Source organism: Macaca mulatta, chromosome 11, assembly GCF_049350105.2.
Source record: "Macaca mulatta isolate MMU2019108-1 chromosome 11, T2T-MMU8v2.0, whole genome shotgun sequence".
Taxonomy (NCBI): Eukaryota; Metazoa; Chordata; class Mammalia; order Primates; family Cercopithecidae; genus Macaca; species Macaca mulatta.
In genome coordinates this window covers 85,122,491-85,149,256 of record NC_133416.1, presented here as the reverse complement: position 1 = coordinate 85,149,256, position 26,766 = coordinate 85,122,491, and the positions used below count along the sequence as shown (strand labels likewise).

At 34.7% G+C, this 26,766-nt stretch overlaps 1 protein-coding gene across 3 annotated transcripts in view; it reads right to left on the bottom strand.

Annotated features, from left to right (window-relative positions):
• The window catches only part of NAV3 (neuron navigator 3), a 385,886-nt gene that overhangs the window by 233,195 nt on the left and 125,925 nt on the right, over nt 1-26,766 (bottom strand). For all 3 annotated transcript variants that reach the window (XM_028829741.2, XM_028829742.2, XM_077953206.1), the window contains exons 4-5: nt 19,376-19,448; nt 16,966-17,149 (exon numbers count right to left, since the gene is read on the bottom strand). In XM_028829741.2, coding sequence (XP_028685574.2) covers nt 16,966-17,149; nt 19,376-19,448 — 257 coding nt within the window. The remainder of the gene's footprint in view (nt 1-16,965; nt 17,150-19,375; nt 19,449-26,766) is intronic.

Genomic DNA, 26,766 nt, shown 5'->3' with positions numbered 1-26,766 from the left:
CTCCTGATTTTCCATGTAGACTTGGCTACAGAAAAACAATCTAATGATCATACTGACATAATTATTATAGCATATATATATGGAGGAATCTCTGTGCCCAGGCTAGAAAGCAGTGGTGCAATTATGGCTTACTGCAGTTTTAACCTCTTAGTTTTGAGCCATCCTCCCACCTCAGCCTCCCAAGTAATCAGGACAGCAGGCACACACTACTACTTCTGGCTTTTTTTTTTTTTTTTCTGTATTGTATTCTTTTGAAGAGAGCAAGTCTCACGGTGTTGACCAGGCTGGTCTGGAACTCCTGACCTCAGGTGACCTCCTGACTTGGCCTCCCAAAGTTCTGAGATTACAGACATGAGCTATCATGCCCAGACAATTATGATTTTTGAGATAGCTGCAGTTTTTATTATGTCAGTAATTTGAAAAGTTATTGACTTATGATGGAAAAAAGGTCCATAATTCATATGTTTTCTACTGACGACTAACCTCAACTTTTTGAGGCTGAAGTTCTGAATGTATTGAGATGTAATTTTACTCCATGTTGAAAATTATAATTAATAAAATCAAGTTATTTTCTTTTAACATCTTATGAGACTGAGAAATCAATCAGAAAGAGAAAGGCATTTGGGATGGTCAGAAGTAGAAGCATAGAAAAGGGATTATGAAAAGTTAATAGTTATTTACTTTATTAATTGTAATTTTAGAAATTTATTCAAAATTATATATATTGACTTTATTAATCTGTTTTTTATAAAGACTAACCTTAAAAGTTGAGATGAGGTTAGTCTTTAGTAGAAAACAGATTAACAAATTCAATAGCTATTGACTTTAATAAGTTTCAAAAATTTTTGAAAGTTTTTAATAAATTTTAACTTTTTGATGTTAGTCTTTAGTAGAAAAGATTAATAAATAATTTCGTATAGTATAAAATTGTAAATGAAATAATTACATATATTATCAGTGCTCTATTTGAGAAGGAAGTGGCTCATATATGCCAAATACATAGTACCTCTGGTTGGAATCAGATTTCTAGTGTTTGGTAGAAAATATCTAACTAGGCCATCAAAATGTCCTGTGATAAAATTTTAAATAAATAAATCACAAATTAGTTATCATGAGTCACAGCTCTATTGTAATAACATTTCACATCTTAAAAAAGATTTGATAGGACAAATAATGGCTCACCATTGTTTTTATCGACATATTTATGGCAAAAAGTATTTCTTAAGTTCTTAAATTAAGAGTTAGTCTCATACTTTCAAATGTATTTATATTCTCACAATTCTTTTGGAAAGATAAAATACAATTATGATGTTTTTATTTTATACCTAGAAAATTAAGTTTAATTGATTCTGACTTAGTTAAGAAAAGTAAAACTAAGAATAATTTTTTTACAAACAAAACTAAACCAAAACCAACTATCTGAACATAAAAAGCAGTTTAAACTATAATAACTGAATAATCCCAGAAAAAAGACACCAGTATACAGTGATCCCTTGGTTTACTTGGACTCATCTCCCCAAACTATCATAAAATGAGCTCTGGCCCTTATTCAAATTATCTACCATTTTACGCATCAATTCAAACAAATATCAAATTTCAGATAGGCCTTAACTAGGGAAGAATCAGAGTATATTACTTGATTCTGAAGAATATGTATATATATACATGTATATATATATATATACACACACACACACACACACACATACAACTTTTAGAATCAACCTATACTAAAAGATTGGAACAATCAGGTACGTGTACAAAATAGATTAATCATATGAACGTTGGTAACAAAAAATAAAAGTGCCAATAACAGAGATTGGAAATTGTCAGTGGATAGAGGAGAACCACACCGTAGTTTTAATATCCAGGTTTTACAAAATCAAATACCAAAAGATATTCTACAGGTGATTGAAAAAGAAATAAAGATGTTATTCCATTACATAAAGGTACAAAGTTAACCAACAAAAGAACTAAAGATAGTGGAGTATAACTATGTTAGTAACACTCCTAGAAAGACTTGCCTATATTTGCTATCTCTTTTTTTAATTGACACATTAAATTGTGTATCTCTATCTGTAATTCCTTCTTCTCATTCTCTTTTGCACAGATTTCAATCAAGTTATCATAGCAACTACCTCACTGAAAGAGCTCTCATCCAGTGCAGAAGCCATAGGTCACTTCTCAGTTCTCATCCTACTTACATGCAACATTTCATGTAGTTGACATTCCGTAAATAATGGTTGGAAACACAAACTCTGTACTAGATTGCCTTGATCCAATATACAGCCTAGTCTCTGTGAAACTGTGCAATTTAATTGATCTTTCCATTTTCCTTATGTCAAAATTAATATTAAGAATACAGTACAGGCCGGGTGCGGTGACTCACACCTGTAATCCCAGCACTTTGGAAGGCTGAGGCAGGCAGATCATGAAGTCAAGATTGAGACCATCCTGGCCAACACGGTGAAACCGCATCTCTACTAAAAATACAAAATTAGTTGGGTGTGGTGGCGTGTGCCTGTAGTCCCAGCTACTTGGGAGGCTGAGGCAGGAGAATCTCTTGAACCCGGGAGGCGGAGGTTGTAGTGAGCCGAGATCGTGCCTCTGCACTCCAGCCTGGTGACAGAGTGAGACTCCATCTCAAAAAAGAAAGAAAAGAAAAGAAAAGAAAAGAAAAGAAAAGAAAAGAAAAGAAAAGAAAAGAAAAGAAAAGAAGGAAAGGAAGGAAAGGAAGGGAAGGAAGGGAAGGAAGGGAAGGAAGGGAAGGAAGGGAAGGAAGGGAAGGAAGGGAAGGAAGGAAGGAAGGAAGGAAGGAAGGAAGGAAGAAAGAAAGAAAACAGTACGTACATCATAGGATTGTCGTGAGGATTGAGATGGTAAATGTATGTATAAACTATTTAGAATGGTTCAGAAGGGACTCCATATAAGTTATGACTATTGATCTGTCTCTCCATTGAACACTTTATGCAGTATTTATGCTTCCCAGGACATCAAGTTCTACTTTTCTTCCTACTTAACAGGCTAACTCTTTTTGGTCTCCTCTGTCAGGTCTTGCCATCTCCTTGTTCTCTAAACATTGGTAAGCTCCTGATCCAGGGCCTCAGTTCTCTTCTTCATCTATGTACAGATTTTGGTGACTTAATCAAGTCTAGCCTCATAGCTTTTTATTGTTGCTATATGCTTATTTTTTCATGATTTTTATCTATAGGCTCCATCTATCCCTTAAACCCCAGTCTTGCAATTCCAATGGCCTCCTCAGTATTTCAGATATATGTCACAGATGTTTCAAAGCTCACATGACAATAAGTGAATATCTGACCTTCTCCCTACCAAACCTTTCCTCACATTTTTTTTTCTTCATTTCAGCAAATGGAAACACCATCTTTCCAACAGCTAATAATACATTGATAACACACAGTCTCCCATTTTAGCCTCCTTTTTATCCATGCTACAGTCCCCTTTTTGTTTACCAATTTCATTACAAGTCTATCAGTTTCTTCTACTGACATTACCTTCAAAACGCATTTGGCATTTAACTTCTCTGCACCTTCAACGCGATAGACAAGCTCTTTCCACGACTTCTTGCTACCACCTTTTCCCTACTACACTCTATTTTCAATACAGCAGACAATGTGACCACTTTATTTATATGCCCGTTTATGTTCCTCATGGCACATACTATCTTCCATTCTCTCCAGGAATAAAAGCCAAAGTCTGCACAATGGCAACAGGGCCATACTAATTCTTATGTTTCTTCGAATTATAACCTACTCTTCTTCTGCCTCTTTCCGTCTGATCCAGTCCAACTGGGATAGATGTTTTCTCTTATTGAAGAAAACCAGACAGGCTCTTAATTCAAAGTCTAAGAGCATTTCTTCTCTCAGCCTGAAACGCTCTGCCCTGAAATATTCACCGACAACATTCTCTCATTTTCTTTGCTTAGTGTCATCATCTGAATGAGGACTTTCCTCGGTCCTCATTAAATTTTAATTAGCAAAAACATGGCTCTCACACATCTGATTTGCCCTTTTCTGATTTGTTTTTCTCCATCATCAGCTGTCAAATTACTGGTAAATATTTTAATTAATTTTGTGTTATCTCCAATCACTAGAATGAAAGCTTCAAGACAGCAAATTTTTTTTAAAGTCTCTTTTGTCTTCTGCCTATCTCCCGTGACTAGAAGATTATCTAGAACATACCACGTACTTAATAAAAACTTGTAGAATCAATTAATGAGGGTGGGGAGAAATAGAGAAGTGTGGATCAAATGACAATGATCAAATTGATGAACAGAAACTAGTGGTAGAAGCATTTTATTTAGCTACATGGAAGTAACTACTAAAAAAAATACCTAAAGTAATTAAAGGGGTTATTCTGCTTATGTAGACTGGGCATACAAAGGACTGAGCATTATTAAGCTATTTTAGTGGAAATATTGTTACTTTAAATTATTTTCATATATTTAATTAAACTTAGAAGTGGAATGGGCAGACTTGATTAGAGAATGAAAAGGGAGAACAGTAATGAGGTTGACTTAAGGTTTTTAATGTGGGTCAATGTATTTTATTACACATGTGATATGATCTTCAAGTGAGAGAACGGAAGATGGAAATAGCTGGTTTGAATGTCTATTATATGCTGTGTTATGCTAAGTAAGCATTTTATACATAAACCATTTCATCTGGTTTCCTCAACACCCTTATGAGAAAGTTGCCACTATTCCAATATTAGCGGAAGAACACTAGGATTTGAGCAAGTTAAAATCACTTGGCCACGCCACTCCACTGGGAATTGGCAAGCAGGATTCCAACTCATACTTGCCTGACTCTGAAATAACCAATACAGAAGATGTTTAATCTTTACCCACATAAAATGCATCCAAGAATACTGACATAGAGGCTGGGAATGATGGCTCATGCCTATAATCCTAGCACTTGGGAGGCTGAGGCAGGCAGATCAACTGAGGCTAGGAGTTCGAGACCACCATGGCCAACATGGTAAAACCATATCTCCACAAAAAAATGCAAAAAAAAAAAAAAAAAAAAAGCTGGTCATGGTGGTGGGCACCTGTAATCCCAGCTACTAGGGAGGCTGAGGCAGGAGAATGGCTTGAACTCGGGAGGCAGAGGTTGCAGTGAGCTGAGATTGTGCCACTGCACTCCAGCCTGGATGACACAGCGAGACTCTGTCTCAAAACAAAACAAAACAAAACAACAAAAATACTGAGATAATATCTAATTTTTATGCTAAATATATTTAAATTTTTAAAAATTGATTACTTGGCTAATCAAGTCATTATCACTCCAAATATAGTGAAATATTTTCTTATAATGAAGTTAAGAAACTTAAAATCTGAGTCCCACCTTTACTATAATATAATCTTCATCTATAACAACTGAAACACCAGTGTTAGAACATAACAAAAGTATGTGCACGTGCACACACAAACTTTCTCTCTTAGTATTACATACTCTCGGTTTCCAAATGCAGTCAATTAAGAATAATTTCTTTCTCTTCAATTATTTCCCTCTAGAGATAAAAAAATCCTGCTTTAAATAATGATTTATAAATATCCCTCTTCTTTTATGTTTTTGTTTTGTTTAAAGTTTAATTGATTAACTGACTTTCTTAAAGAGCACACTATAGGCCACAACACAGAACTGCGTTAGGCAGCTAATTGAAGCCAGGTTCACAAGGGCTTAAATTACTAGAGCCTTCCTGTCATCTTAAATTAAACTGCCTTATATACTTCTCAAGATTTATAACCTTTGGCCAAAAAGCTGTAAACCATCCCAATTTCAGAGTGAATCTCCCAGAAGGAAATAATGTTTCCTGGAAAAGATACCCTGGAAAGCAAATGTCCTCTATGGTAAGAGGGTTCCAAAAGCAACGTGTGTGGTAGGGGTCACAGGAACCTTGGAAAAGGACTGCAAGGGAACAGACAAGCCATTCAGAAAACATATACCCGGGGATTTCACAGTTTAACTTGTGAGTCCTGTAAGAGCACGTTCATCTTAACTGAAAATGGACACATTATTGATTTGCTCCTACAAAATCAAAAGCAGAAGGACGTATGATCATCTGCAGAGATCATAATCTTTCAAGTTCCCAAAATAATTTTTTTAAATTCAGAAAGATGTATCAACACTGGCTTTGCCACCTCTATCATCTATCTATGTAATCGCTGACCTCTACTTTCACATTCAATTTACGTCTTTTTACATGTTTCAATTGTATACTACATAAACTATTCATATGATTTAATAACCACTATCTGTGAGTTGGTAAAATTCATTAACTATTTGATAACGGGAAGGAAAATCATTTAATAATCTGGTCAAAAATTAAGATAAAAGCATGTATTTTAAGAAAAATCACGTCTTTTAAAAAAGCTTTTAGCAAATAAAAAAATTATCTTGTACATGTACTATCATCCTAACACCTTGTGTATAACCAGGTCAGTACATAAGAAAAAACAAATTTCATTTTATGTTTTTTTCACTGTAATGTTTTAACCAGATATTCTTAGGAAAATCATGCATTCATTTACTGAGTATTATTGGCTGGTATGTGCCAGGTACTGCATAGGGTTGAAATAGGATTTTCTTTTGGCTTTCCTGTCAACTAGAACTCTAATTGTCAAAATGCAACATATGAAAAAGTAAGGTTCACAGAAATAGCCTAGGATGAAAATGAATTTTATGAATTTTAAAATTATAGGATTTATTTTTAAATTGTTTCCTAGAATAAGCAAAGGGATTTCCTTCTTCTCCCAATTAATACCTGTGAAAAATAACTATGATACCAACCTTTATATAAGATTTTTTTAGCATTTTATATTGAAACACTTCTCATATTTCCCCTTTTGGTTGGAGAGAAGAATTTTTATCTACCTTTTTCAAAATAAAAAGAAAATTAGGAAATATAAAATGAACTAGTTTTATTTATCATATTAAATAAATGCAAATAAGATGCTTAATATTTTGGAATATAGCAAGATGTTGAATCTTTACCCATACAAAGTTCATCAAAAAATAGTGACACAGATAAAATATCAGTTTTATATTAAATATATCTAAATTGTAAAGAATTGATTACCTGGTTAATCAAGTCTTTATCACTCCAAATAAGCCAAATAATTCCTTGTAATGAATTTAAGAAACTTAAAATCTGAATCCCACCTTTACTTTAATCCAGATCCAAGTCCTGGCAGTCTGATTCCAGAGGTAAACTCTTAATAATTAGAGCTCCTGGTGCCAGTTGAGCAGGACCCACATGCATGCACACTTGTGCACACACCCACTCAAGCTCACATACAGCACGCGACCCATGCCCCTATAGATACATACACTCAAAGGTGGAGAGGCAACTGAGAGAGTAGGAGAGCAGAGTCTGTTACTCTATTCTTTCCTCTTGGTTCATGTTTTATTTTTTCTCCTGTGTATTTCACTTGTTAACCTTTAAATACAAATTTCTGTTTAAATGAAAGCTATTCAAATTGAGTAAAAACATCTGGAGTTATTTTCAAAATAGTAAAATCAAATTAAAAATTATTAATGGATAAAATAAATGTTGTAGAAGTATGTAGAATTATGCCAATTTACTTTAAACAAAGAGAATAAAACAGAAACACTTTTACTGAACTGAACCAATGTGCCCAAAGAAATGTTCGTTAGTCTACAGAGAAAAAAATAAGAACATTTTCTGGCCAAATATCCAGAAAAGTATAGCAAGTTGACATTTAAACTGTTTACTCGGAAAGAACTTTGAAATCAATAGAAAGTCATCATAAATCATGATTTATGATTCACACCTCTAGCAAATGAAGATAAATTTGTCATTAGGAATTTTTCGGGAGGCGGAGCAAGATGGCCTAATAGGAACAGCTCCAGTCTCCAACTCCCAGCGCGAGCGACACAGAAGACCGGTGATTTCTGCATTTTCAACTGAGGTACTGGGTTCATCTCACTGGGGAGTGCCGGACGATCGGTGCTGGTCAGCTGCTGCAGCCCGACCAGCGAGAGCTGAAGCAGGGCGAGGCATCGCCTCACCTGGGAAGCGCAAGGGGGAAGGGAATCCCTTTTCCTAGCCAGGGGAACTGAGACACACAACACCTGGAAAATCGGGTAACTCCCACCCCAATACTGCGCTTTAAGCAAACAGGCACACCAGGAGATCATATCCCACACCTGGCCGGGAGGGTCCCACACCCACGGAGCCTCCCTCATTGCTAGCACAGCAGTCTGTGATCTACCGGCAAGGCAGCAGCGAGGCTGGGGGAGGGGCGCCTGCCATTGCTGAGGCTTTAGTAAGTAAACAAAGCTGCTGGGAAGCTCGAACTGGGTGGAGCTCACAGCAGCTCAAGGAAACCTGCCTGTCTCTGTAGACTCCACCTCTGGAGACAGGGCACAGTAAACAATAACAAACACAGCCGAAACCTCTGCAGACACAAACGACTCTGTCTGACAGCTTTGAAGAGAGCAGTGGATCTCCCAACACGGAGGTTGAGATCTGAGAAGGGACAGACTCCCTGCTCAAGTGGGTCCCTGACCCCTGAGTAGCCTAACTGGGAGACATCCCCCACTAGGGGCAGTCTGACACCCCACACCTCACAGGGTGGAGTACACCCCTGAGAGGAAGCTTCCAAAGCAAGAATCAGACAGGTACACTCGCTGTTCAGAAATATTCTATCTTCTGCAGCCTCTGCTGCTGATACCCAGGCAAACAGGGTCTGGAGTGGACCTCAAGCAATCTCCAACAGACCTACAGCTGAGGGTCCTGACTGTTAGAAGGAAAACTATCAAACAGGAAGGACACCTACACCAAAACCCCATCAGTACATCACCATCATCAAAGACCAGAGGCAGATAAAACCACAAAGATGGGGAAAAAGCAGGGCAGAAAAGCTGGAAATTCAAAAAATAAGAGCACATCTCCCCCGGCAAAGGAGCGCAGCTCATCGCCAGCAACGGATCAAAGCTGGACGGAGAATGACTTTGACGAGATGAGAGAAGAAGGCTTCAGTCCATCAAATTTCTCAGAGCTAAAGGAGGAATTACATACCCAGCGCAAAGAAACTAAAAATCTTGAAAAAAAAGTGGAAGAATTGATGGCTAGAGTAATTAATGCAGAGAAGGTCCTAAACGAAATGAAAGAGATGAAAACCATGACACGAGAAATACGTGACAAATGCACAAGCTTCAGTAACCGACTCGATCAACTGGAAGAAAGAGTATCTGCGATTGAGGATCAAATGAATGAAATGAAGCGAGAAGAGAAACCAAAAGAAAAAAGAAGAAAAAGAAATGAACAAAGCCTGCAAGAAGTATGGGATTATGTAAAAAGACCAAATCTACGTCTGATTGGGGTGCCTGAAAGTGAGGGGAAAAATGGAACCAAGTTGGAAAACACTCTTCAGGATATTATCCAGGAGAACTTCCCCAACCTAGTAGGGCAGGCCAACATTCAAATCCAGGAAATACAGAGAACGCCACAAAGATACTCCTCGAGAAGAGCAACTCCAAGACACATAATTGCCAGATTCACCAAAGTTGAAATGAAGGAAAAAATCTTAAGGGCAGCCAGAGAGAAAGGTCGGGTTACCCACAAAGGGAAGCCCATCAGACTAACAGCAGATCTCTCGGCAGAAACTCTCCAAGCCAGAAGAGAGTGGGGGCCAATATTCAACATTCTTAAAGAAAAGAATTTTCAACCCAGAATTTCATATCCAGCCAAACTAAGTTTCATAAGTGAAGGTGAAATAAAATCCTTTACAGATAAGCAAATGCTTAGAGATTTTGTCACCACTAAGCCTGCCTTACAAGAGACCCTGAAGGAAGCACTAAACATGGAAAAGAACAACCGGTACCAGCCAGTGCAAAAACATGTCAAAATGTAAAGACCATCGAGGCTAGGAAGAAACTGCATCAACTAACGAGCAAAATAACCAGTTAATATCATAATGGCAGGATCAAGTTCACACATAACAATCTTAACCTTAAATGTAAATGGACTAAATGCTCCAATTAAAAGACACAGACTGGCAAACTGGATAAAGAGTCAAGACCCATCAGTCTGCTGTATTCAGGAGACCCATCTCACACGCAGAGACGTACACAGGCTCAAAATAAAGGGATGGAGGAAGATTTACCAAGCAAATGGAGAACAAAAAAAAGCGGGGGTTGCAATACTAGTCTCTGATAAAACAGACTTTAAACCATCAAAGATCAAAAGAGACAAAGAAGGCCATTACATAATGGTAAAGGGATCAATTCAACAGGAAGAGCTAACTATCCTAAATATATATGCACCCAATACAGGAGCACCCAGATTCATAAAGCAAGTCCTTAGAGACTTACAAAGAGACTTAGACTCCCATACAATAATAATGGGAGACTTCAACACTCCACTGTCAACATTAGACAGATCAACGAGACAGAAAGTTAACAAGGATATCCAGGAATTGAACTCATCTCTGCAGCAAGCAGACCTAATAGACATCTATAGAACTCTCCACCCCAAATCAACAGAATATACATTCTTCTCAGCACCACATCGTACTTACTCCAAAATCGACCACGTAATTGGAAGTAAAGCACTCCTCAGCAAATGTACAAGAACAGAAATTATAACAAACTGTCTCTCAGACCACAGTGCAATCAAACTACAACTCAGGACTAAGAAACTCAATCAAAACCGCTCAACTACATGGAAACTGAACAACCTGCTCCTGAATGACTACTGGGTACATAACGAAATGAAGGCAGAAATAAAGATGTTCTTTGAAACCAATGAGAACAAAGATACAACATACCAGAATCTCTGGGACACATTTAAAGCAGTGTGTAGAGGGAAATTTATAGCACTAAATGCCCACAAGAGAAAGCAGGAAAGATCTAAAATTGACACTCTAACATCGCAATTAAAAGAACTAGAGAAGCAAGAGCAAACACAATTGAAAGCTAGCAGAAGGCAAGAAATAACTAAGATCAGAGCAGAACTGAAGGAGATAGAGACACAAAAAACTCTCCAAAAAATCAATGAATCCAGGAGTTGGTTTTTTGAAAAGATCAACAAAATTGACAGACCACTAGCAAGACTAATAAAGAAGAAAAGAGAGAAGAATCAAATCGACGCAATTAAAAATGATAAAGGGGATATCACCACCGACCCCACAGAAATACAAACTACCATCAGAGAATACTATAAACACCTCTACGCAAATAAACTGGAAAATCTAGAAGAAATGGATAATTTCCTGGACACTTACACTCTTCCAAGACTAAACCAGGAAGAAGTTGAATCCCTGAATAGACCAATAGCAGGCTCTGAAATTGAGGCAATAATTAATAGCCTACCAACCAAAAAAAGTCCAGGACCAGATGGATTCACAGCTGAATTCTACCAGAGGTACAAGGAGGAGTTGGTACCATTCCTTCTGAAACTATTCCAATCAATAGAAAAAGAGGGAATCCTCCCTAACTCATTTTATGAGGCCAACATCATCCTGATACCAAAGCCTGGCAGAGACACAACAAAAAAAGAGAATTTTAGACCAATATCCCTGATGAACATCGATGCAAAAATCCTCAATAAAATACTGGCAAACCGGATTCAGCAACACATCAAAAAGCTTATCCACCATGATCAAGTGGGCTTCATCCCTGGGATGCAAGGCTGGTTCAACATTCGCAAATCAATAAACATAATCCAGCATATAAACAGAACCAAAGACAAGAACCACATGATTATCTCAATAGATGCAGAAAAGGCTTTTGACAAAATTCAACAGCCCTTCATGCTAAAAACGCTCAATAAATTTGGTATTGATGGAACGTACTTCAAAATAATAAGAGCTATTTATGACAAACCCACAGCCAATATCATACTGAATGGGCAAAAACTGGAAAAATTCCCTTTGAAAACTGGCACAAGACAGGGATGCCCTCTCTCACCACTCCTATTCAACATAGTGTTGGAAGTTCTGGCTAGGGCAATTAGGCAAGAGAAAGAAATCAAGGGTATTCAGTTAGGAAAAGAAGAAGTCAAATTGTCCCTGTTTGCAGATGACATGATTGTATATTTAGAAAACCCCATTGTCTCAGCCCAAAATCTCCTTAAGCTGATAAGCAACTTCAGCAAAGTCTCAGGATACAAAATTAATGTGCAAAAATCACAAGCATTCTTATACACCAGTAACAGACAAACAGAGAGCCAAATCAGGAATGAACTTCCATTCACAATTGCTTCAAAAACAATAAAATACCTAGGAATCCAACTTACAAGGGATGTAAAGGACCTCTTCAAGGAGAACTACAAACCACTGCTCAGTGAAATCAAAGAGGACACAAACAAATGGAAGAACATACCATGCTCATGGATAGGAAGAATCAATATCGTGAAAATGGCCATACTGCCCAAGGTAATTTATAGATTCAATGCCATCCCCATCAAGCTACCAATGAGTTTCTTCACAGAATTGGAAAAAACTGCTTTAAAGTTCATATGGAACCAAAAAAGAGCCCGCATCTCCAAGACAATCCTAAGTCAAAAGAACAAAGCTGGAGGCATCACGCTACCTGACTTCAAACTATACTACAAGGCTACAGTAACCAAAACAGCATGGTACTGGTACCAAAACAGAGATATAGACCAATGGAACAGAACAGAGTCCTCAGAAATAATACCACACATCTACAGCCATCTGATCTTTGACAAACCTGGGAGAAACAAGAAATGGGGAAAGGATTCCCTATTTAATAAATGGTGCTGGGAAAATTGGCTAGCCATAAGTAGAAAGCTGAAACTGGATCCTTTCCTTACTCCTTATACGAAAATGAATTCAAGATGGATTAGAGACTTAAATGTTAGACCTAATACCATAAAAATCCTAGAGGAAAACCTAGGTAGTACCATTCAGGACATAGGCATGGGCAAAGACTTCATGTCTAAAACACCAAAAGCAATGGCAACAAAAGCCAAAATTGACAAATGGGATCTCATTAAACTAAAGAGCTTCTGCACAGCAAAAGAAACTACCATCAGAGTGAACAGGCAATCTACAGAATGGGAGAAAATTTTTGCAATCTACTCATCTGACAAAGGGCTAATATCCAGAACCTACAAAGAACTCAAACAAATTTACGAGAAAAAAACAAACAACCCCATCAAAAAGTGGGCAAAGGATATGAACAGACATTTCTCAAAAGAAGACATTCATACAGCCAACAGACACATGAAAAAATGCTCATCATCACTGGCCATCAGAGAAATGCAAATCAAAACCACAATGAGATACCATCTCACACCAGTTAGAATGGAGATCATTAAAAAGTCAGGAAACAACAGGTGCTGGAGAGGATGTGGAGAAATAGGAACACTTTTACACTGTTGGTGGGATTGTAAACTAGTTCAACCATTATGGAAAACAGTATGGCGATTCCTCAAGGATCTAGAACTAGATGTACCATATGACCCAGCCATCCCATTACTGGGTATATACCCAAAGGATTATAAATTATGCTGCTATAAAGACACATGCACACGTATGTTTATTGCAGCACTATTCACAATAGCAAAGACTTGGAATCAACCCAAATGTCCATCAGTGACAGATTGGATTAAGAAAATGTGGCACATATACACCATGGAATACTATGCAGCCATCAAAAAGGATGAGTTTGTGTCCTTTGTAGGGACATGGATGCAGCTGGAAACCATCATTCTTAGCAAACTATCACAAGAACAGAAAACCAAACACCGCATGTTCTCACTCATAGGTGGGAACTGAACAATGAGATCACTTGGACTCAGGAAGGGGAACATCACACACCGGGGCCTCTCATGGGGAGGGGGGAGAGGGGAGGGGGGAGGGATTGCATTGGGAGTTATACCTGATGTAAATGACGAGTTGATGGGTGCAGCACACCAATATGGCACAAGTATACATATGTAACAAACCTGCATGTTATGCACATGTACCCTACAACTTAAGGTATAATAATAATAAATAAAATTTTAAAAAAAGGAATTTTTCTGCATTAATTATCTTGGTTCTAACACATAGATACTATATATTACATTCCTATGTATATTATCATTATGGCCTTTTGAAAAATGCTTTAAAAATATTGATTGCTACAGGTAAGTCCACATAAATTCTAATTCATATATAATGTGATACACCAAATCTATATGAATAAAAATAAGTATTAATGTCTTAAATATCATATCCTTTAAAACATGTAACAAATTCAATTACAAGTAAAACTATTGAAAGTAAGACTTGAACTCTTCTATATTAGGGTCCTGAATACTACTTTTAGTAAAGCTGTTACTCTAAAAACATTTACTAAATTATATGTCAATTCAAAAAGTAATTAAATCCAGAAGAAAATTTTGCTAAAAGTCTCCCTCAGCCTTAAAGGACACTGTTGAAAAGAATACTTTTCATAAACTTGCAATGAAAAATTGAGACATCCTTCCACAAAACAGTATAAAAACCATGAGTATTTTACATGGTTTTATATTTTAAATTACCCCAAGGTTTCACAACAGTATGTATATCCAGCAAGAAGAATAGGAAAAGAAACAATTTCCTAAAAGGGTCATAACTACCAAGAAATTCTGGGCAAGAAATTCTTGACAATAAATTTCACATGGAAGATACAGAAAAAGAGTGAGGTAAAGCAATGTCAAATGATATTCCGTATCACTTCCAGAGTCAACATGCTTTACACAAAATAATTTTGTTTCCTTTATTTTTTTAGCTACTCTTCTTGTGTCTTTTTTATTTAAACTGCTTAAACCAAACTCTAGTAATATTATTTCTGGCACTTTTCAGAATCCATCTCTTTGTTCCAACCATCCACGCAAAAAAAATAATAATAATAATGCATAAAACATGATGTCATCCACTTTCTTCTTCTCTATGCTTACGAAAATCCAAGAAACTTATCCTATAGAGATTTATTTTTCACTATGAGTCTTGTACAATCTCACCTGATATAAACAAAAGCCAAGATGAGCTTAAAGAGCAGTCAAATAGCTGCATTATTTTATAATAAAATATATCCCCATCACTTCATAAACTTTATATTATATGCTGTTTTCAGTAAAACTATAGCTTTTTTAAATTCATTTAAAAATTCACTGATGAGTGAAAATCTTCCAAAGGGAATATAATTTACATGGTTATATAGAGAAATAAATATTGTTTATTATGAAGTAACAAACAAGATCCATATGAGAGTTGGGTAATAGATGAAAGAGAGGTGATTTCTGAACAATTGAACAACTGACAGTAAGTGGGAGGTGGTTCATAAATGTATTTTGGAACATCATTTTAATTGTTTGAGTCATTTCTAATTACCAAACTCAAGGTTAGCTGAATGTTAGTAGGTTTCAAACTTGACTTCTAAGGTGGACAAAGTTAAATATTTACATTTGTTGACAAGTGTTTATATTTTCAAAGACGATGAAAGGGATTTTCATATCCTCTCTCCTTAAGAAAAATAATCATAACTATTTATGTAATAGAGCTAACTAACCAATACCCCAGTCATTGTTCAGGAACAAATATAGTAGTTTGCATGAAAGTTGTTAAGTGAAACTTCATTCTGTGATCATTTATTTTGACATGTAAACTATGTTAGACTATAGTCTAAGTTATTCCATCAAATACTAATCTAGTTGTTGCTAGGTAGATACTTTGAGGAAGTCATAAAATTCTATAATCAATTGACTTTCAGTAAAGTTTATTTTAGATAATCTGAGTGATCTTGATTCAACTAGTTGAAAGAAAGGGTTTTTTTTTTGTTGTTGTTGTTTTTAGACGGAGTCTCGCTCTGTCACCCAGGCTGGATCTTGGCTCACTGCAACCTGTGCCTCCCGGGTTCAAGCAATTCTCTGCCTCAGCCTCCAGAGTGCTGGAAATACAGGAGCCTGTCACCACACCTGGCTACTTTTTGTATTTTTCATAGAGACAGGCTTTCACCATCTTGGCCAGGCTGGTCTTGAACTCCTGACCTCGTGATACATCCACCTCGGTCTCCCAAAGTGCTGGGAATACAGGCATAAGCGAGCCATTGTGCCCAGCCGACAGTTTTGCTTTTCAAAAGCAGAACTGAGGCTTCCTTGAGAGGAGAAATTCTACCTGTGTACTGCAATTTCAGTTCATGACAAGAGTTTTAGCCTGCCCTCCCAGCTGGGCTGCCCTTCAGATTTCATACTTGCCTAACCAGAATGCACAATCATACTAAACCAATTCTTCACAATAAGTCTCTTGTTATATATCGTTTACTTGCTCGACTCCTCTAGCTGAACACTGACTGATGCAATTCTAAATTGGAAAAAAAAAACACACACACACAAAACTAATAATGGAAGAGAAAAGGAAGTTGCCATGATTTGGGACACTCTACCCAGGCTGTGTCTACATATGCCAAAAGACTCAAGCCAGACAAATAATACATGTATGTGCATACACACACACATACACACACACACACACACACACACACACATATCAAAAACACTATGTTCCCAAACTCAAACTCCTATGTTTAACAGACCTGAAATTTTTGAGACTTAATTAATCAAAAGTATCAATGAAAGATAACTACACGACAGGAGACTAGGACTCAGTAGCACATTCTAAATACTGAAGTCATTTGTAGAAGAAAGTAGCCATGCCACATTACTTACACCAAAGACATTTCACACTGTGATACAGAACAACAATCTTTAGAAAGCAAAAAAAATATGTCACCCAAAACATGATAGACGTTGCTTGTCCAAGCAAAAGAAGAGTGGTTTTAATTTCCATTACACAAGTCAAATAATCCCATCACACTGATACAAGTACATGAGTACGTTTTTCAAACTCGTGGACAATAATTTGTTAAAAACAAGTTGTATCTACACAAACTAATTGGAAACACATTCCCTACTTCCTTTCCTTACCTGGACTGCATATCTTGTTGGGTTTTGGCCTGGCCAGCTTCCGATGGAGGGGAAGCGTGAGTAACTCGCTGCTGAAGTTCCACCAAGGACTGGTAGTACTGTTGTTGATGGTGTTGTTGCTGCTTGTAGCGAGACAAACTGAAAAACAGCCCTAGAATGGCTTTTAAGTTTCCATTTCTTATTTCTGTATGCAATGAAAAATACAAAAGAAGCATCGTATGTATTCAGTGTCCTTTTTAACAAACTCTAGATGCAATCCTCTTGAACTAAATCTGTGAAGGTAGAGATACAACTTAATTCTCTCAGTCACAGTTGAGTCACAAATAAACCTGAATTTCTGAAACATGTTAACATTTCCAAATACCTTGGAATTTCAGGGAGAGAATCAAAGGATAGAGGGTGAAAAGAACAAAGCACGCTCAGAAGTGATATTCTTTGCTGACCTTGAACTACAATTTTTCTCGAGTTAGCTGCTGCTTAGAAATAAATGAGCTCTCTCTTGTGCTAACCATTTGATGTAGCACGTTGTTTTCCTCACAAATATACACAGCTGTTGCCAGCATAGCAGTGGCTACGAACTGCAGAAAGAAAGCCACTGAAATGTTGGTTGTCCTGCATTTATAAATATTGATGACGTGGGTGCACCTCATAATACCAACTGGATTCGTTGCAATCAACTTTCTTTCTAAATCACCCACTTACCAACTCATTTATACATATTTATGTATGTATATATCTTCCAAATATATATCCATATATATCAAAATATATATGTGTGTATGTATATTTCCAAAAAACAGACATAATATCAATTATTAATGTTCCAATTCTTTTATTTTTAATGTATGCTATATATTAATAAATAATGAAGATTAGCTTATGTTAGATAACATAATTGAATAAGTAGAAATCCTTGTTCTAACAGATGAAGTTCCTGTGTAAGATTTTCAAATATTGAATAAAAAAATTAAATTCACAATGTAGGCTACACATAAGCCTACATTTTTCTCCTGTAGTTACAACCTAAAAAATAGGAAAAGAGAAGGAAGTGAAGCTTGAAAGTAAGCTACACAACCTGTAATCATATTTTAAATAAAACTTGCTGTTGGCAATAAAATACATCCTCCTCTGAGATCAAGGCTTTATGTCCCCTTTTGGAGTTTAGGAAAATTAACCAACTCTTTGGATTTCTTGATCTCTGATGGTTTATCATATAACTCAAACTATGCAGTAAAATAATTAATATAAAATGACCCTCTGAGTTGTTCTATTTCCTCCCCAAACATTTCTCATAGTTTCCGTCATATTGAAGAGTTGGCTTATCAATCTGAGGCTACATTGAGAGAGTGTTAATATTCTCCTATAAACCTGAAAGATTTTGTTTAAAGAGTTTTTAAAAAATTATTGTCTTATTATTTTGCATGTTTAATTAATTTAGAGAGTAAATTTTGAGCATTCATATATTTTTAAAAGATGAATGAAAATCAATAAGCTTATATTAATAAAGGTTTTTATAAGGAAGAGACACACAAAATGAATAAATGGCAGCAATTCTAGCCTGCCTTTAACTACTTAGCAACATATTATCCTGGGGAATTTTATTCAAATGTTATTCTAAGTTACAGAACTACCAGTTAGGTTTGAACCTGAGCTGCTTGGCCATTGAATGTGTAATTTAATTATATATTATAACATGTAAATATAAAAGAAATGTAAATATCAGGGTTCTCAAGTATGACAAATTTTATCTTATGTGTGGCAAGCGTTTGCCAACTTTTGCCACTTTTATATGTGAAAGTAAAATAAACTCAGGAAAAGATAAACATCAAAACTTGTTCAAGTTTTCCCCATTTTGCTATCTTTCAATTTTAATGATGATCTTTTGAATCTTTAATGATTTAAAACATTTATATGTAACAGTGATTAATGCTGTTAGTTCTAATTATTTAATACTTCATAGTGACTTATTTAAACTAACCAACTATTTTGACTATTTCTACCAACTTGAATAGATTATAGAAATGGTATTAATAAAATAATATTAAGACTTAATTAAAATATTTTACCTGTATTTATGTCATCCAACATTTATGTAATTATCTATTAATCTACTTAAGAAATCTAATTATACTATAAACTAGTAATAACATAAAGATGTTTTGTTGGTTCACTCCTCTACCATATAGTTGGTTATGAAAAGAATAGTTCTGGCAAAATATGGAAAACATTTAAATATTTAAAGCACATAGTAATAACCATTATGTTTATGTTTCAGTTGTCTTGAAGACTTCACCAATTTCTTTTATCACATTAAGGAGCCGTATACTCCAATGTTACATTTCTTACATTATAAAAAATAATTTAAATACATTGATGCCATTTGTGACAATTCAGTCATTCTTTTTCTTACCTTCAGCAGATAGACCTTGAACATTTACCCCTCTGGCTGCAAGAAAACTAAGGCAGACATCAACATTTTCAATCTGCAACATGAAAAGCAGTGAAAAAGCAACTTAGGGGATTGTATTTTAATAAATGCATGTGCCAAAATGAAACCAGAAAGAACGATAAAGAATGAATAGTTTACATTCATTTCATACTAGAAGTCTTAACCAGACTTTAACTAGAATTATTTTGGCTAATTGCAGAATGAATATAAAGCTTTCATTGTCCAGCTGGTACTTACAAACAATTCATAAAGGCCTGATCAAGAATGGCATTCTTGCAGATTAGCAACCCACCTACTTAACATAAAACTGGATCTTGTGCTTTGCAAATAAGTCCCAGTGAAAGCATCCATACAGACTGAGATTGTTGCATGTGTGTCTTAGAATGTTAGGATGTGGGTAATTTAAACTCAACCAGCAGCATTTGTTAAGTACGTCAAAAGATAGATGGAGAAAGGATTGATACAATATGAAAATGAAGATATTTTCATCCTAAACCTAGCAAATATTTATTTTAAAAATTATATTTGTATTTCTAGAGGTGAATAATCTGCTGATTAAATATAGGTGTTGTCTTTGCTATTTTAAAAGGATGATTCCCGTAGCGCATTTTTATTGGTTTGTTTTTGTTTTTGTTTTTGATTTTGAGACAGAATGTTGCTCTGTCACACAGGCTGGAGTGCAGTGGTGCGATCTTGGTTCACTGCAACCTCTCCCTCCCGGGTTCAAGCGATTCTCCAGCCTCACCCTCCCAAGTAGCTGGGACTACAGGTGCACACCACCATGCCCGGCTAATTTTTTATATTTTTATAGAGAGGGGTTTTGCCATGTTGGCCAGACTGGTATCGAGCTACTGACCTCGAGTGATCCACCCGCCTCAGCCTCTCAAAGTTTTAGGATTACAGGCGTGAGCCACTATGCCAGGCCCCATGACTTTTAAATTGTTGGTTTCAATATGATTACCAGTTTACAATCATTTGGGGTGAGAAGAAAAAAAAAATTGATCATGGCATTATATAGCAGTGACACAGCTAAGATTCGTAAGAGTATAGAAAGCTAAAAACTTCCAATTCTTTGTGATCCGTCTCCCTGGATTTGGGAGTATTCTATAAATATTTACATTCTACAGTAAAGATGAGATTTAAAATTAACAACTTGGCAAGGAACTATTGTCTGTCTTACTAAATTCTCATCAAAAGCTCTGCATGAGGACACACACATAGAGTTCTGCCAATGTCCTCCCTAGCTTAGCTTCATAGTAAGGTCAAAATGTCTCTTAAAGAAAATAAAACGAAAAAAATAGATTCAAGAATCTATCCTTATAAAACAGAGAAACTATTTCTGTTCCTTTAAAATAGCAATTTTGTACAAAAAATGTTAATATACAATGATATGCTTTTTCCTTAAAAATGACCACAGACAAGATATACTCGTTTATTTTGAGGAAAAAAAGTCTTATATTAATTAACTTCAAAGTAAGTTTTACTGAATTTATTCTACTGAATAAATAATAGAGTTGAACATGCTGAATATAACATAATATAATAAATCTTATTGTTCTGCCGATCAGCATCTGAATATCCAATGAGGTGATAGTGCTGAAACATATATTAATTCTTTCCTTTCTTCATATTTCATTCTGCTACTAGCTATAAGATTATATAAGGAAGTAAAGGAGGAGGAACAATAACAAGGAATGAGGCAAACTGGATGTTCTCTATCCATCCACAGTGTTCTTTTAAATGTATTTCTTTCAGACCCACTAAAAATTAGTAAAAGAAAGATGCCAAATAATTATTGTGGCCTAATATTAAGAAGGATAATGTGATGTAATATTTTTAAATGTTTGCAAGAGCAGTCCTAAAGTTCTTGATTTCAATGCAATTATATGCCTTTTATAGAAAGAAGGAAGATTTCTGACCCAAATGCGATTTGCTACAAAATGTTAATAGGATATTATTACCTAAAATTTAGTTACTCATATTATACATGAACAGGTTAGCTCATTGAAAATCCAGAAAAGGTTCATCGAGTCTGTAGCTAAGTTTGTAAGATAATTTTTTTGTCTACCATTTAACCAGCATATAAAATAAACTGATTCCTAAATTGGGTGTTAGACACAACTCTTTCTTTCATCTTGCACCACAATCAGAAGGGGAATGTAAAAGAGAAGAAGGAGAAGGAGAAGGAAAGAAAGAAGAAGGAGAAGAAGGAGGAGCAGGGGGGAAGAGGAGGGAGGAAGAGGAAGTGGGGGGGAAGGAGCAGGAGGAAGCAAGAGGAGGAAGGAGGAAGCAAGAGGAGGAAGGAGGAGAAGGAGGAGAAGGAGGAGAAGAAGGAAGGAGAAGGAAAGAGAAGGAAGGAGGAAGAGAAGGAAGGAAGGAAGGAAGGAAGGAAGGAAGGAAGGAGGAGAACAAAAACAAACGATCGATAATACATTCTTTTTTATTTTCAAATCTATTTATCAGGAGCATTCAATCATTTTTACTATTCTCTCATAGTCATTCATTATGAGGACTGGCAATTTATGATAGTTATGTTCCCCATTATTGCCTGAGTAGCTAGGTAATAGCGACAGAATAAGTACTTGAATATAGTTTCCAATATGACTATTAAAGGCTAGTTCATTAAAGCTCATTTATTTATTCAACATTTATTGTTAAAATTAACAATTTACCAAAATTTATTTTCTCACAGTGTATCAGCATAATAAACATGACTTTCAAGAAAATAATACCTTTTCCCCACTTAATTCTAGTCTTTCTATAAATTCAATCACATTTGTTAGTACATACTAGGCTATATGTTTTATAGTAAAAATAAGTGGTTTTAACTTGTTAAATGTCATTTATATGGTCGCTTTCTCACCAGAGTCATACTTTTGAGTGGATTTTTTAATGATAAAATAACATTCTCTGGTTAATAATTGTATTTCAATAAATTCTAAAGATTTTATCATTCCTGTTTTTAATATAGATTTCCCCCAAACATCTCTCAGTTATTATAAATAGACCTAGTACAAACACCGTTTTAATTGCTTTTTTCCATATTAAATGTCAATTTTTCTATAAACTAAAAACCTCTAAAACTTTTTGGTAACTTACAAATAAATAAAAGTTATTTTACCATCAAATTGAGCCAAGTAATTGTAATCTGTTTTATTTTCCTTCATTATTGTTTGAATCGGATATCAAACAATCAATCAAAATTCAAATCATATTTTAACACCAAAAATTTGGGTGAAATTTTAATTAGAATAACTTCATGTACCTTAATATTTTCTAGAATATTGACTGTAACCCACAGCAAGAAATAAATTGAATAGCACAACCCAATATGCTTATACATAATTATAATGGAGTCAAAGTTTCATGGAATAATAATTTAGCTTACTAAATACAGGTTACTGCGATGCTTCCTAGTGCACTGTACTGTCTTCTGTTTAGTCTATTTAGATGTTGCTTAAAATCTACTAGGTGGATTTCAGGGTCCATTCATGGAGGGTAATCCACTATATTGAAAACACTGCCCTAAGAAGACCAGGGCATTGCCATGCCTACAATGACTCTTTTCTGGTGGGGTTTGTAGCAGGTGGTATGCAGTAGGGGGCATATTCAAGGGTAGCAACAAGAGTAGTGAAGGGACAGTGAAGGTCATGAGAAATGGTCAGATTCTGGATGTTTTCTGAGATAAATTTATGGGAAGATATGGCATTTGAGAGAAAGAGAAGAGTCAAGAATAACTCCAAGGATTTGGGCTTTAATCACAAGAAGGATGAAGTCTCTATCCACTGAGATGGAAAAGATCATGAATGGAAGTAGGAAGTTTCTTTTTTGACATGTTGACTGGTCCATCAAACATTCAAAAGGAGATGGTTAGTAGGCAGTAGGACACACAATCTGGAGTTCAACTGAGAGGTTGGAGTGAAGATCTAAATTCAAATTTTTTGGTGATGTGAATGAAATCTTGAGGGTGATTATCAACAAAAGTGTATAGACATAAAAGAAGAGGAACAAACACTGAGCCTTAGGAGATTATCATTGGAAAGAAGAGGAGGAACCAACAGAGAAGAGTGAACAAAGCCACCGGAAAGTATGAAGAAAATCAGGAGAGGATGGGGTACAGAAAACCACTTGAAGAAAGTATTTTAAGGACAAGGGAAAGATGAGCTCTATCAAAAGCTGCTAACAAGTCACGTAAGACAAGAGCTAAGAGTTGACTATTAGATTTAGAATTAAGTAAATTAATTAATGAAAGTTGCTCATAATAGTGCTTATCAAATAGTAAATGCCCAAATATCTAAATTAAATATTAAAGTATATCTTATAACATTGTACACAAATTAAATATTAAAGGATATGTTACATATTACATGTGTGTGTGTTTGTATGTGTGTAATGTATACATAGATGACCAGCCAGAATATAAGCTTCATGATGGCTCTTTTTTATTCTGTCTATATGCTCTCCCCAGTCTATTTAAATCATATATATGTAACATATATGTAATATGCGTTACTTATATAACATATATTACATTACATGCATGCAATATATTATATATAATTTAATAATCTATTACATGTTATGTAATATATTACATATATAGTAATATAAAGATATATATTACAGATATGTAATATATAATCTACACTTTAATGATATACATTACATATAGTAATGTAAGTTATGAAAGTATATATTATAGTTAACATATTACATACATGTCTTATACATGTAATATATACATATGTCATATACACATATATTACATACATAAGATATATATTATGTATGCACATATTAAACATATTTATATTAAATATTAGTATATTTAATATATTACATACATGCATATGTATAATATATACATATGTGTATATTGCATATATCATACATATATGTAATATGTAGCATATACTTTAATACTTTAATAATATATTACATACATAGTAATGTTATTAAAGTATATATTATGTATTTAATATATTACATGTCTTATACATGTAATATGAACATGAACATAGTAATATATCTTATTAAAGTATATATTATATATTTAATGTATTACATATATGTCAGACATGTATATGCATGTATACATGCAACATATGTATATTAAATATATATTTATATTAAATATCAATATTAATACATTACATATATGTATATGTGCAATATATACATACATGCATATCACACATACACATATGCATTTTTATTACATATATGCATTATATATTATATGTGTATATATCATACATATGCATATATTACATACATGACATAGATGTATAGTATGTGTGACATAACATATACTTTGATTATATATTACTATATATGTAATAATATAATCATGTATGTATTGATGATATGTAATATACATTATTAAAGTATATATAATAGTATATTACATACATTACATATATATTACAGGTAATATATGTTGTATGTTATTAAAGTATATATCATGATATGTATTACATATATATTAAAGTATACATCATGATATATATTTAATGTGTTATATATGTATATATATTTATTTATATGCGTGTATCTATATATATGACTAGCCAGAATGTATACTGTCTATTGATTCTTTTTAATTTTGTCTACTGCTCTCTCCCCAGTCTAAATGTATGACTTAGGTGATCTACAAATAATTTCTGAGGAAATAAATGAACTACAGCAAGGATAATATAGTGTTTTCATGCTTGAAGCAGTCAAATAAAAAAGAGAAATAATTAAACCCTAACTGGAAATAATATTAGTAGTCAACTTCATTATGTCTCCTGAACATTGACCCTGATGAGCTGACTTACTTGTATGACATCCTTAAGCCTCTCCTCTGAAATACTTGAACTCGTCTCTGCTGGTGGGAGCTGACGCCTCTCTTCTCACATTTACCCTCTTACCCCCAGAACCTCACACCATGGCCAGGGACAATCAATGCTTAATGCATTATTGTTGACTATCTGAATGAATTAATAAATTTAGACATAGCATCATTTATAAGCTGTAATAGCATTTGGCCTGCTATATGTTCAAAATTTAGTTTTTGATCTTTTTTTTTTTGTCGGGATAGGGAGGAAAATACTCCTCTGGAGTAGAAAAGATGTTGATGAGAGTAGAAAACCAAAACCTGATCATAACCGGCAAATTAGTGAGAAATGGAAATGCCAAGGGATTAGTCAAGTTTTGTGTTTTCAATTCACATTTAGAAAAATCAATAGTTCATAAAAATAGAAATGATGTGTGGGGAAAACTTGTTACCATTATATTTTGGGATTAATAGAAATAAATGATTTCAAAAAATTCCATGATGGTGGGGCCCATAATAATCATTTTAGCTGATTTTTTTCAATTTAAGAAATAAAAATTAAAAGCAGATAATATGAATAATTACTTAGAAGAGTCATTTAAATTTTACATGTAAAACACTTAGCACAATACAATGTACATAGTAGGGATTCAATAACTCAAAACAACAAAAAATGCCTACTGTTATTATAAAAGTGTTTAATATGAATGGAGGGTAATGATGCTATAATGGTATAAATGATGCCATTTCACATCATAGCCTCTTTCACTTTTGGTATTACACAGAGTTTCCTAAGAATTATCCGTATCCCAGTAAACTCAGTTCCCAAATTTTTAATCTAGTATTTCTTAAACTCTACTACACTTAAGAATTAACTGAGGATCTTTTAAAACCATAGATGCCCAATTTATACCCTCATAAGTTTAATCAGAATGTCAGCAGATAGGAGCCAGTTTTTCAGTATACATTACAAATCCCCAGGTGATTCCAATTTGTAGCAAAACTTGTAAATTACAACTTCCAAATATATTCTTCAAAGAAAGTAACTGCAGATAATTTCAGTTTACTACCATGTGGTTGCAGGAATTGCACTGCTCACACTAGAGTAATACATTATAATTTTTTTATTTGGACCATAATACTATATAATTCATGTGTTATTCCTGTGATATTAAAATATATTCCTTTGTAGCAGTAATACAAAGAAATTCATTATTATTTCAACAGACACCATGTTAATCAATTGGCTCAAGAAATAGTCACACATCTGTAGCTTACGGACAGTCACTCTCAGGACGTTTACTTGCCTAATTATTATGTTAGGCACAATTTCATGTCAAGCACAATTTCTTGGGCCCTTTTTTTCTACTTCTGGTTTATCTTTTATTGGCATGGAACACCTACTTTCCCTTCCTTTTTCATGTTAAATTTTAAGCATGGCTTGATAACTATAAAAATGTTGGCTGTGTGATGAAAATAAAATGAAAAGTTTCTAAGAGCTAGAGCCAGTCATTATTTTCAGAAGTATCCAAAT